At 33.6% G+C, this 14,111-nt stretch overlaps 1 protein-coding gene across 2 annotated transcripts; it reads left to right on the top strand.

The window, feature by feature from the left end:
* Positions 1 to 5,424: 5,424 nt before the first annotated feature.
* On the top strand, positions 5,425 to 14,083 carry LOC138315401 (heat shock 70 kDa protein 12A-like). 2 transcript variants are annotated; one of them, XM_069256401.1, is made up of 6 exons: positions 5,454 to 5,548; positions 8,026 to 8,168; positions 8,365 to 8,673; positions 9,052 to 9,270; positions 9,538 to 9,691; positions 10,023 to 14,083. In XM_069256401.1, exons 3-6 carry the CDS (start codon positions 8,368 to 8,370, stop codon positions 11,078 to 11,080), a joined length of 1,737 nt encoding a protein of 578 aa, XP_069112502.1. In that variant the 5' UTR covers positions 5,454 to 5,548; positions 8,026 to 8,168; positions 8,365 to 8,367; the 3' UTR covers positions 11,081 to 14,083. The 2 variants fall into 2 exon arrangements, with proteins under 2 accessions (XP_069112501.1, XP_069112502.1); XM_069256400.1 differs by lacking the exon at positions 8,026 to 8,168 and having other exon boundaries at positions 5,425 to 5,548.
* The last annotated feature ends 28 nt before the right edge of the window (positions 14,084 to 14,111 follow it).

The raw sequence follows: 14,111 nt of genomic DNA, 5'->3' as shown, positions 1-14,111 counted from the left end.
TCTTTGTATACTTTGAAAAAGGCTAATAAAAATGTATTTCAAGTGAAAAAAGAGTAAACGAAAATGAAGACCAGAATATTGATGTAGTGAATACTAAATTTTGACCTCTTTCCTATGCATATGTCTACAATTCTCTAGGGAATATTAATTCATTAAATAGGTGAATTAATAAGTACTTCATCTAGCTATCAAAATTAAGATACCATTAGGTCAAAACCAAATAACCAATTTAATTCTAAAAGAAGTCATGACATGTTTGTGGAATAGTGATTTTGTTTGATTGATTTTTCCATTCATTCATTTATTCTTGTTTTAAAAGCCTTGGTGATGCAGGAACCAGAGGAAAGCAGGAATCACTAATAAAAAACCCCGACCCCTGTAGACTTCAAACTTAAGGTCATCGGAGATATAATTAAATTGTCAAGACACAACAGCGACAGTTACGGAATATTAAATCTACTATCAAAACATGACTGCCGTGAAAGGGAAATTAATGTGATCTTTAAAAAATGATATAAAGAAATAATTTATTTAGTTGTTGAAAAATCAATATAAAAGTAGTTGGAAAGGCGTACAAAATAGCAGAATGTATTAATTAGTTAATTGTATTTCAACATCAGTTTTGGATTTGCTGATTTGACCTATTGCTATAACTGCACTAATATCAGTAAATGATAAAGCAGTGTACTAGCCAAAATGCTGTTTTTGTTGTTGTTTGTTTTTTGACAACAAAAGGTTTATTCAATAAATGATATATTCAATTTTGACACATTGACACCTCTCGTTAGGAGGGTTTTTCATTTAACACTCATCACTCAAATGTTGTTAATTATAGGCTTATTACTTCAAAATTAATTTGCAAACATTATGTTATGTAAAGAAAACAATTAATACTCATGATAGCATCATAGAGAAGTATGCAAAAGGGGAAACTACTCCCACTCCTGATTACCGATTCAACCTATTTTACGGCACATTGAAAGCGTCTGTGCTTCATTATAATCATTATCTACATAAATTGAAAATTTCTGTAAAATACTCACAGTTTAGATACCCGCGAATCATTTATTGAAACAAAACATTCAGCATTCAGGGACACATCACAGGATTTTGAATGTATCGTAAACATGGAAGTTATACCTGTGATATAATCTTCAAAAAATGATACAAAGAAACTCAGTACAGTGTCTCTTAATTAAAAGAAAGAAATTACTGAACCGTACGGAAGTATATTTTTCTATGGCTTACAACTTCTGTTTAAGATATTCAAAAGTTCTTCACGCATGAAAGACACGGCTTACATTCACAAATGCATGACATTCAGACATACTAATGTAATTTCAAAAACAAACATGAAGAAGACAAATTAATTTAGCCTATTTATGTCTTATCTGTCATTGTCGCAAACCAACGAGTATCACTCTATTGATTATCATATACGATAGAGCTGTGGTTCGTGGGTTTCCGACAATGGTATGATATGTCATGTTATTGAATCCGTATGCATGCATTAATGATCAATCTGATCATATGAACAAAACTCCCATGATACTTAAACCCAATGAGGCAACATATTTAACAAACTATATGGTTGTGTATTAAGATTTACCCACGCAGCAACTAAGTAGCGTATATCTTTACTCATAATTACAAATACATATATAACTTAAAATTGATCCTATTTAACCCTATTTTAAGAACACAAAATAGTTTATCGTAACTAAATCATCCTTAGCTAGTCGATCTAATTCCTGTTTGGGCACGCGGAGTCAAATATTGGGTCTTCCAGTCTGTCGGTATTTATTATTCGATATGTGATAATATCATGGTATAATTGTATCACTACTCAATAATGTATGGATCATTACTTTGTGTTTTGGTTTTATTGCACTTAGACTAATGGTTAAGAAAAATATAGTACAACAAATGATGGATACATGGTATTAACAGTGAGTTCGTCTTGCTTATAAACAAATTAATTTCGACACTATAATTTAATCTTAAAAGATATAAATTATCTTGTCGAGTATTAAAATCAATCTTGAAATTCCAATAAAAGTCTTCTAAAATATAATCACAAGATGTACTAATGCATGATTAGAAAAATATTTATTCCTAAACATTTCTGCTGCATATCACTTCAACCTTCATAGACGATTTTTTTCCCATCCATACAATTTAAATCACCTGTAAAATAAAATAGAGTAGAATAGAGAGCTGAATGTAAATAAGCTTACTTTTACAGCGACGTAATTTCGCGTTTTTATATCTAGTACGATGTATTTTCGCGATCTATAGTTGACATGCGTTATTTGCAAAATATGCAAAATATATATTCAGTGATGAAAATATGTTGGTTAACATTATCGAACTCCATCCCTGCAGTGCAAATCCGTACCCCACATGGGCAGTATAGACGAAAATGAATAAGAAATAAAAAACAATGGGATATTTTATTCACAAGAGTTTGAACCAAGTCTAAATATCCTTTAAATATGTAATTTATTAAACCAACATTAAAAATTAATAATAATTTGGGTTTTTTTTACCTCCAAATCCGTCAAATTTTCAAAACTGTTAATTAGTATTTATATTGTCGGATTTGAAAAACGTGTATTTAGTACATCCCTACTTTAATCAAAAAGAAGTTCTCTAATTTTGTAGTTTCAGGTGCCATGGTCACCACTCGAAATATACATAGATTATGAAAATGTTGCAATTTTGACAATTTTGGCCATTTTCTGCTTTAAGAAACCATAGAATGTATCCTTGAATACACTTAATATTTCTCCTAAAGATATATTGGAAGTGCATACATATCCTCAGTAAATATTAAGTTTGTTCAAGGATGCGATGTATAGTTCCATAGACAAAAATGTCTAGATTTCCACATTTTCATAATTTATGCATATTTTGGATGGCTACCATGGCAACTACAGCTGCATAATTAGAAAACAGTCATTATTGTTGAATAAAAGATGTACTAAATATTTAAAGATGCTCCACCGCTGACAAATGGTATTTTTTTCACCATCAAAAACAGGAGAAGACGATTTAGTATTTTTCTTTAGTTACAAAAAATACTTAATTTACACCATTACCACAATTGAAAAGTTTGAGCTTTTTTTTTTTTTTTTTTTTTTTTAGCACTCAGGACTATAATGTCATTCTCTATGCATATATGGTCCCAATGCGACAATGGTATATAGCATATGTATATATATATATATATATATATATATATTTTTCTTTCACAATAACAAGTCTCATTGTTTCTAACAGTAATTGTTTCTGACGGAGATAGAGAGAAAGAAAGGAGAATCGAGATAGAGAGGAGGGTAGTGAGAGTAAGGAGCAACGTGGAGAGAAAATACAGAAAGATAGAGAGAAATACAGAGAGAGGGTGAGAGAGAGAAAAATACATAAAGCGATAGGGGGAAGGGGAGGAAAAAAAACAGAACGAGAGAGGGTAAGAGAAAAAAGACAGCGAGAGTGAGCAGAAAAAAAAAGCAGGGGGAAAAGACAGGAAGTGGGAGTTTGAGAATAGAGAGGATGTGGAGGCAGGCGAGACAATCGTGGGCGCGTGGCAAGTAGAACTGCTGTAGATGAGCGAGAAAGCTTAGAGAAAAAATAGAATATCCGGTAAAGGGAGTGAGTATATCCGGTAAAGGGAGTGAGTAGAGAAATGAGAGACAGAAAGTTTGAGCTTCTAATTTTACTTCAAGTTAAAAATATGAAAAAGAATTAATTGCATCCCGAAAAAAATTCCGTTGCACTATATCCTATATGGAATAAAGTAATGATTCCCCATGCATCAAAGGCGAAATAAATTATTTTATGTTATTTTTTGTGTTAATTAGGCATATATATACACGATTAAACACCAATCACTGTTCAAATGATGAATATCATTTGTGCTCTGTCGGCGGTGGAGCATCTTTAAAAAAACCAATTAATCACGAAATAACAGTTTTGAAAAATCCATGGATTTGGGATCAAAAAAGGCCCAAACCATATGTAGTCCTTTGTAATTGTATACAGTGGTCGTCCTGTTATAAATATCTTACAAACTAGTCAACATGTATCATAAGAAGTTAAACGTGAATCAACAATAATATAATAAACAAATATTTTGGAAAACCTTATATGACTTAAGGATGTATTCTTCTGAGGTTTCAGTCCCGTTGAAGTTTCGTTTCGACATACAATGTATTTCAAAGAAGTTATGAGATTTTCAAATAAAATCTATCAATATCTGTATTCTGTAGCAAGTTGCCAGTTGCAAATTTTGTCAAAAGATTACATTTCTATTTTTAGTAGATTTTTTTTTCATACGGGAATTTTAAGAAATGGCCCATTTGGCGGCCATTTTGAAATTGTGTCTTTTTTTGCTTTGAGTAGAGCCACAGTTTTACCATTTTTTACTGAAATTGTTTTTACTTAAATCATCACTGTGCCAGTATTTTTAGCTGTATCGAGCTAATTTTTGCTGTAAATCTTTACTGGGTTCATGGTAGTTAAAATGTTGAGCATTAATGTGTGAAATGATACACTTTTGTCACTTTATTTTTACATTTAATTATTAATAGCACTTTTAATTACTCTAAAATACTGGAAAAAAACCCAACAAATATTCAAAGTGGGCAAAAAAGTAAGCACACGGACCCCCCATTTCCTGCCTGATTTAGAAAGAACAACCCTTTCCATGTTTATATGCAAAATATTAACAAAAGTTTAATACCAGAACTTTTACTTTATGGATTAAATTTGGCAAAAATAGCTTAAATTGGTGCCTTTTGTAGCTCAAAATTACGGGGTAGGGGTAGCATATGTTGTTATTCTGAGAAAAAATATTAGTCTTATTTATCAAAACTGGTTTAATTTTAAAGAAGACTACTGGAAAATAAATTTTACAGACATCCATACATATCAATCACTTCATTAGGAAATTATGGCTTTAATCTCTTGTGTATATGGTCAAAACGGCAAAATTCTCATAAAATCCAATATTTTGTCAACTAGGTCAAAACGGCAAAATTCTCATATAATCCAATATTTTGTCAACTAGGTATTTTTGAGTGACAATAGCTCAAAAACGAGCACACGGACCTATGTTTTTTCTTCCATTTAATTTATGGCATAAACTCCTATTTCCAAAAATCTATATAAGGAAAAAAGTTTAATACAAGAAAATTTTGACTTCTCAGAGGAGTACATCCTTAAGGAATACATCTCTAGTGATGAAGTCACTGGTTATATTATAATCGTTAGTACCTTAAGGCAATTATTATCTTGAAGCTGACAAGACGTAAAATATATTTAAAATCGGAAGAGTAACAACAACATTGATAACATTGGTGGAACACTGCCAACCCTCACCCTTAAAACATGATAATTACAATCAATATGTTTCCTGGAATATAGTTTCTCGTAACTTCTTAGAATATACATTACACCCCGCCATTGCTACAGGTAGTTATCGTGATAAGTCGTTTTACTTCCTGGGTGGAAAACCGGGTTTTGAAGAGGAAAGCATCGTCATAAATCGGTAACGGTTTTTGGTATCCATGTTGTAAAATGACAAATATCACACATTTCTACTTATTGAATAATTATGCAAACAATAACGAGCAATCTAATCTTATTACCCTTTCATAAACAATCCGCTATGATACTTATGCCTAAACCGAAAGTAGCAACAATGTTTTTTACAAATAACATGACTGGGTAGTAGGTTTTACCAACACAACAGTTAAATAGCTTGTAACATTGCAAGAAACCACTAATGTATACAATAAATAAGTGTTAAACCCTACTTTGAGAGAAAAAATGGTTTATCGTAACTATATGTCGTCCATAATCTTTCTTCCTAATTCCTGCCTGGGCATGCAGAGCCAAATAATAGGTCTTCCAGGTTGTTCAATATACAATAATTGGTTAGTTTAAATGTAAAGGAAAATCAGTTACTTGGAAATTAATTGTCATTTTGTATTTTTGTACGCGATGGACAAAAATATCACAAACTAGTTGTTATAAATCAGTGTTAAGCTAACAAGTCAAATACACTGCAACACATATTATAATGGTATTGTGACACATAATTCAAGCATGGTTTGCTTAACTCAAATCATAATAATGATTGTTATTGATAATAATGATGAATTTTCACACAAAAATGAATATTTATTGAATATAACACTATATATTTAAATATAACACTAAAACACATATGTTTTGACTGACGATTAATGTGTATCAATGTTAATAATTTTAATGTTTCAGACCCTGTTTAAACTAGTGATATGCTGTATGCCTATATATCACTTCTTAAGTAATTAAACTACACCATGCAAATATGGAATAAAGAAAGGCATATATACTTTTAGGAACACTGAACATGAACCGGAGACTACTTTTGAGAAAAATGATCAACCTCTGTATGAAGGGCAAAACATACAGATTAAAAGAAATACACTTATACTCCTAAATTTAACATATAGTCTTTAAAACAACATTCCCACTATGTTTAGATAACATTGAAATTTATATTTGGTATCAACTGGAACACCTATTTATATGCCAAAATTGAACGATATTTTGCTAAACTTAAGCGTATATTTTTTTGCATATTTTGTCAATTTACAAACAACACTTCAATCTACCAGTCAACAGTAACACCTAAGGTTACGCCCGATAGATAGACAAGTATACCTAAAAAGTGATACATATATAACAGCATACATAAACAGTAACACCTAAGGTTACGCCCGATAGATAGACAAGTATACCTAAAAAGTGATACATATATAACAGCATACATATACAGTATAAAACTGCAAGTATCGATAAGATTAAATAAAAAAGACTTTTCTGGATAAATAATTTGTCCTTCGCCATTACGATAGATTACAGACCTATCCAAAACACATTTGCATAAAAATTCCGTGTCACTATATCCTATATGGAATGAAGTATTGATTGCGCATGCACCAAAGGCGAAATGAATTATTTTATATTATTTTTGTGTTAATTACACATACATGTACACGATTATATACCAATTATTGTTCAAATGATGAATATCATTTATGCTATGTCGGCGGTGGAGCATCTTTAATTAAAATAAACGATAGTTTTCATAACGCCGTCGCCTTACTAGTTGAGTATCGCTGCGCCAGACTGCCAAACGGTGGAAAGAACCTTCACTGTTAACACAGATTACGCAGGAAATTTTGCATTTATTTAAGCATTGAAATCGCTATTTTTTAATTTCATCAGGGTATGAAAGAAATTTTGTTTGCAAACTGTGTGAATCCGCGTAGCGGATTCTCACAAAAGTTTGCAAACAAAATTTATTTCCTAACCCGATGAAATTAAAAAATAGTGACTTCAATGCTTATAATTAATTTTCCAGACTACTTTATAAAATAAAATACGTTCACACGTACGATTCAATTGATTTTTTTACAAGGATTATATTTTTCCAAATCAATACACATCGTCAATGTTTCTACTGTGACGTCACGATAACGTCGGGTTTCCGCGCCATTCTCGGATTTTTTTTTTCATCGTGGAATGAAAAAAAATGAATAGGCCAATCAGAAAGCCAGAAACAAAGAGAAAATTAATTATTTAGTGTTGTAACCTCATTTTATGCCATCGACATAAATTGTCTTACGTTCTAAAGAAACTTTATATTATTTCGAAAAGGTAATGGGCCTTTAACTCGTTAGAAATGTTTTCTATATATCTTGATTTATTTACATTATTTATTCTAATTACATTGTGTTTACAGTTATATTACAGTTATAGCTTTTCAGGAAATCAGTATTGTCTACACTATTATAACCATTTCAATCACTTCACATTCTCATTTGCCCACTTAAAAAACTTTATAGTAAAATATATCCTTGATACTGTGGTTCTCTCCACCATTGCACTGTCATAGTAAATCAGAAGACATTTCATGAAATAGTAAATGTTTACCAATTACTCGTTTGCGGAGCCTTTCTTTTAATACTACAGACTTCCAAAACCAGAGTGTATCGTTAGTACATTCATTGGACCAAACTACCTGTTACGTCGCTGAACCTTCAGTGTCAATTTAACTATGACGTAGTCCAGAGGTGGAAATAACGACAGTGTTAGTAACTTGTGGATTATCGAGGGTGAGGAACATGTCATTTAATGTATTCATGAAATAAATGGCAACATCTACGTAAATATGCTAACTGAAAACAGCTCTTTCTTAAAGAAGAGAGTGATCTCACAGTCCTCAAAACAAAAGCTGTATGTATAATGCTGCCACTGAACAATGATTCTGTAGAACAATTGTCATATCGCAAAATTAATGTTACTTACAAGGCAATGGACTCCAACAAACTTATGGTGGCTGCCATAGACTTCGGGACGACCTTCTCCGGGTATGCCTTCTCTACCACAGCTGAGTTCAAAGACAATCCTCTAAAGATTCACTCTAACCAGGCATGGGTGGCCGGGGGAAGGTCTCTGTTGTCCCTCAAAACACCAACATGTCTTCTGCTGGACAAAAATAAGGAGTTGGTATCGTTTGGATATGAGGCTGAGAATATGTACTCAGACATCGTCCTAGACGAGAATGAAGCAGACTACTATTACTTCCAGCGATTCAAAATGAAGCTACATGAAAATTCTGTAAGTTTACCTTATTTTAAAACACACACGTCTGCCTCTTCATCATAATAATTTTACACATTTCAACTTGATGATTCCTCTCTAATAAGATAAATAACCCCCTTTTCAAATCATGTACATTTTATGCACTTTTCACAATCTAAATTAATAATTGTTAAGAAGACTTCATTAGAGAATATTTACATTTTCTCTTCTTACTGTGTATACATTAGCGTACACACAGTCCATTAAGCCAAGCAAACACGTCGACCGTAGTTACCAGCTGTATTCTGTCTACAACCAAAACAGGGAGTTGATACTATCGTTTAACTTTTTCCATGGTATCATGATGGTAATGCTATGATTTTTTTTAAAGTGTCAACTGATGGTCTATTTTAGAGCTTATCGAAATCTACCTTACTTGCGGACGTCACTGGAAAACGCCTTAACGCATTGGACGTGTTTGCGAAGTCTATCAGTGCCCTAAAGAGCCACCTGATGAAGACGCTGGAGAACCAGAGTACCGGTATCAACCCTAACGAAATCCAGTGGGTACTGACAGTACCGGCCATATGGTCCGACGCCGCAAAGCAGTTCATGCGCTCAGCAGCTGAACAGGTAGGAAATATATAGTAGTTATTGAGGATGGTAAATGAAGGCGGTTGATCGGTATATGATACTAAATTCTTTTGTTATGAAATCAATGAGAACAAAACATCACGAAAATACAACGAATGCATGTAATGATTTTTTTTACAACAGCAATAGGTGTGCTTTTTGTTTGGTGTTGTTTTGGTTTGTTTTGATTTGGTTTTAACTTATCTGAATTACGAATGCATCCTATACCGGTATTCATGTATATCGATTTATACATTATTTCATAAGGCCGGTATACCTGGACAGCAATTGAAGATTGCATTGGAACCAGAAGCAGCGTCTTTGTACTGTCAACACCTTCCACTTGACAAGTTGACCGGGGCAGAACCAGGCTTCTCCGTCACTAAGACTGGCACAAAATATATGGTAATCGACCTGGGAGGTATGTATCTAAATACTAAACTTCCTATGTTTCGACACAAGCGCCTTTATTTTAATTCGATGATAATTACCCGGTACTTTTACTTGTATGGGAACATTATGTCTGTCTTTTCTTCACAATATGGTGAGAAACCTGTTTTAATGCTAGGGGACTTAATTGTATGTTCTGATTAGATTCAAACTTTTGCCTACGAAAGAATATGTCGGATTATTTTCGTACGATGCTTACCATAAACGTTAATAATATCTCCTGTGAAAAATTTGCACCATAGCTTCAAGGAGCGTAAATTCGTAAATGACACTTTTTCCTTTTATCATTCGGAATCCTACAGGTGGAACAGCCGACATCACGGTACACGAGAAGTTGGATGGCGGTAAACTGAGGGAGCTGTATAAGGCTAGTGGAGGGGCATGTGGTGGTACCGCAGTCGACGCCAAATTCATCCATTCGGCGTTCATTAAGGTGCTAGGAAGGCCAGCGATGACAGAACTATCGGAACAATACCCGGGAAGCTACTTGGACCTGTACCGGGAATTCGAGACTGTGAAGAGAACCGTCACTCCGGAAAAGGAAGGCAAGGTCAACATAACTATCCCTATAGTTGGCATCAACACAGTGATTGCGGACGACGGGGAGACGTTCCAGGAGGCACTGGCAAACAGTCCGGCAGCGAAAAAGATTTCTCTTCTCGGCGACAAACTCAGGATTGACGCCGATATGATGAAGGAAGTATTCTTCGGCGAAGTCATCAAAGACATAGTGAAGCATCTTAAAGACATCCTTGGAAGACGAGAAACGGCAGGAGTTTCCATACTTCTTCTTGTCGGTGGATTCTCTGAATCACCCCTGGTGCAGGCGGCCATCAAGAAGGCGTTTGCAGACAAGAGAGTCATCATTCCAAATGAAGCTGGTTTGGCAGTGTTGAAAGGTGCCGTTATTTTTGGACACAAACCAGAAACAATCGCTTCGAGAATCATACGATACTCATACGGAGTGCGCATTGTTCCAGATTTTGATGTTATGAAACACAGAAATGATAAAAAATGTCGAATTAGCGGAATAGACAGGTGTAATGACGTGTTTTCTAGTTTCATGAAGGCGGGGACATCCGTTCCCGTGCACCACCAGGAGATCTGTTCATATAGCACAACGGTGCCGTGTCAATCGAGCATGCAGCTGAAAATCTTTCACTCTCCCGAAGAATCACCGGAGTACACAGACGATGATAACTGCCAGCAACTTGGTGAAATGGATATCGAGGTCCCTGATCCCACGGAAGACGAAAGAGCCATGCTTGTAGTTTATGACTTTGGCGATACGGAGCTCAAAGTCACCGCCATGGAGGTGAAGTCAAAGAAACCATGTCACGCTGACTTTAAACTTCTGTGAAAGGGTACAATGCTGGATTCAAACTCCTGTAAAATTGGAAAACATGCTGCTGAATTAAACTTCTGTGAAATGGTACAATGCTGGATTCAATCTCATGTAAGATTGGAAAACATGCTGCTGAATTCAAACTTCTGTGAAATGGCACAATGCTGGATTCAATCTCATGTAAGATTGGAAAACATGCTGCTGAATTCAAACTTCTGTGAAATGGCACAATGCTGGATTCAAACTCTTATATATACTTCTGCGATATAGGTAAAATGCTGAATTAAACTCCGATGACTTCATTGTGCGATCATAATTTGCGTTCAACTTGATTCAAGGAACACTTCTAGTAAACTTTAACGCATATTTACCACTAGAAGTATTTAGTCACCGAATGTTAATTGTTATGATTACGTAATGATAAGTGTCCATCTGGATGTCCATTGATGTGCTATGGAGACATTTCAATGTTGCTTGAGGACAGACTGTGACAAGTTTTAAAAAGAAATTTTCATTCAACGACTGATCTATAACTTTAGACAAAGTATTCGTTCAGACTCCTCTCCATTCAAGAGGACATGGGCAATGTTGTACACATTGATTAAGCACGTGTATTTGTTCCATCAACATATAACTTAGATGACTAACCTAGCGTACCGGTTTTTTGTGGGTTTTTTTTTCAGAATGATTTTAAAGTATACAGACTAGGTATATAGAATAGTACTAGGATGGACTATTGACATGTCAAATTGGTTTGTAGTTGTTGGTCGACACACCAGCAAAGGTTAAATAGAGATGGTGATTAGTTTCAACGTCAGCAATTTGTGTCCAGGAGTGGGATTATTTTTTCTGAATGCCCCACGCGAAAACTTTAATGGTTTCAAAAGTGGTATTCTTCTTCTGAATACAAAAACGAAGCCATCTTAATGCTACTACAAAAGGGTAAAAGAAACATTTGAATTCGCAATGAATTGTGTAATAGTTGTAACAAATGTTCATTAATTTGTACAACAAATGTGCCTTCCTGCAGCAACGGTTCTTGGAAATAGATGTACCAGTCATTTATTTTCTTTTATTATCATTATTACTGTGCCAACTCTTGTGCCAAATGTGATGCATTAACTACCCAAAGTGGCACACTGTTTTGAACCTCTGATACTGAAGTTGTAGAATGCTTGTGTAATTTATACAAAACACAAAAATCCTTAGAAGTGTCTTCAGTACTGCGATACGATGCTTACTAAATGTAGTTTAGGTATTGCTTCTTTTTATCTAAACGTAATTTTCTTTCAAAAGAACTATCCTCGATTCACTGGGGCAGCTAATGTAAATAGAGATTTACTATTTTTTTTAAAGTGATTGAGTTATTATGATCCATGTTCAGCATAAATGTTAAATACATGGCTAAAGATGAGGTCGCAAAGGACAATTCGTTGAGGTAAATAATGTGCTACCATAATAACCGTCTACCTACTTCTAGGCTGCATTGATCCGACATTTTACCACTATATTCGTAGGTCGCAGTGTTTGTTTAGATCTCTACCACTATCCCCCGACTCTATATATCAATGATTGTGTGATCAAAATGTCCTAATATTAGCCAACTATGCCACTAGTCCTCCAACTTTTGGTTGCACTGGTTGATATTTAAGGTGACTGACATTCTATTACGCTACAAATCTTGGCTGAATAAACCAAATGGTTAAAGTGTACCAACTTTTTACCATTAACACTGGACCTCCCTGTAGCAAACTCAAAGCTCAAGTAGATAGGGCAGCAGACAGGAACTGATCATAAGTCCTCACTTTTTCTCTCTATGATCTACAGGTTTTCCTTGCAATGAAAATCTAAATAGAAATTGAAATAACAACTATAACAATATAAATGTGAAATGTAACATTTATTTACGCTCACAGCATGATTAATAAGTTAAGACAGAACAATATAACAAGCTTTTAGAAAACATTGTTACTAGAAGAATTATCTTTTATAGTTCATGATTGGTCTATTTTATAATAAAAATTATAAATAAAATGTTATTGTGCAGGATTAACACGCACAGAGTTTATGTACTTACTAGTACCCCGATGTACATACAAATAAACACTTTGATGCAACTACAGAAAGTGGAAATAATAACTAATATTTACGCTTTTAACGGTTACCATTTTTTATGATAATTTCAAGATAAATTACCTCATAGCATCATGCATTTTCGTGTTTTTTAAAAATATCATTATTTCAGTATATAGCTTGCTGACAACTGTTTTTTAATTGTGTTGAATTTAACAAGACCCATATATAATAATGTTAAGTTGTATGTTTTTTATTTTCATTTTCTTATTATTATGTCTTGCAAAACTGATAATGTATTTTACATTTTTTTTACAATGTGTTCTATGATTCATTTTTCAAAAAGCCATCAACTTTTGGACATAAAGTTCTTACTATGGATTCTAGCACAAGTCATATGCATAATATCCCAAATTGACATTGTGTTTGTATAGCTTCATCTACTAGTAATACAATGGAAATGTAAATATAGAGATTTCATTGTTGTGTACGAAGTGTTTTTATCTAATAAAAGGTTTAATCCTTGAATTGTCGAAGATTCATTTAATACAATTTATAATACTGTCAGTCAATGAAAATTACTATAATAAAATGCACTTTCCAGTCAACAATTAAATACTTCTATCTGTAATATCATAGTTTTATAACGATCAACAGCACAATTTGAACTCAGTATTGAAATAAAATCCCACACAGTATGGAATGATTTCTAACGTAACAGGAGTGAAGAGCTACACTTATGTCATAAGGAAATACACTGTAGTAGTATGTATACTGCTGTATCAAACTCAAAACAAACTGTTCATATTCCATTATACAAGCATTAAGTTAACACCAATCAATATCTCCCTCAATATTAATTTGTACATAATTATAATATATGGCAGGTACATACATAAATATAAATACCAGACATTTCAGCACTTTTTTCACAAGGTATCTGATATTATATATAATTAATATCCTTATATGA

The sequence above is a fragment of the Argopecten irradians genome, chromosome 2 (genome assembly GCF_041381155.1).
Source record: "Argopecten irradians isolate NY chromosome 2, Ai_NY, whole genome shotgun sequence".
NCBI classification, from domain to species: domain Eukaryota; kingdom Metazoa; phylum Mollusca; class Bivalvia; order Pectinida; family Pectinidae; genus Argopecten; species Argopecten irradians.
This window is presented reverse-complemented; position numbering and strand designations above follow the sequence as displayed.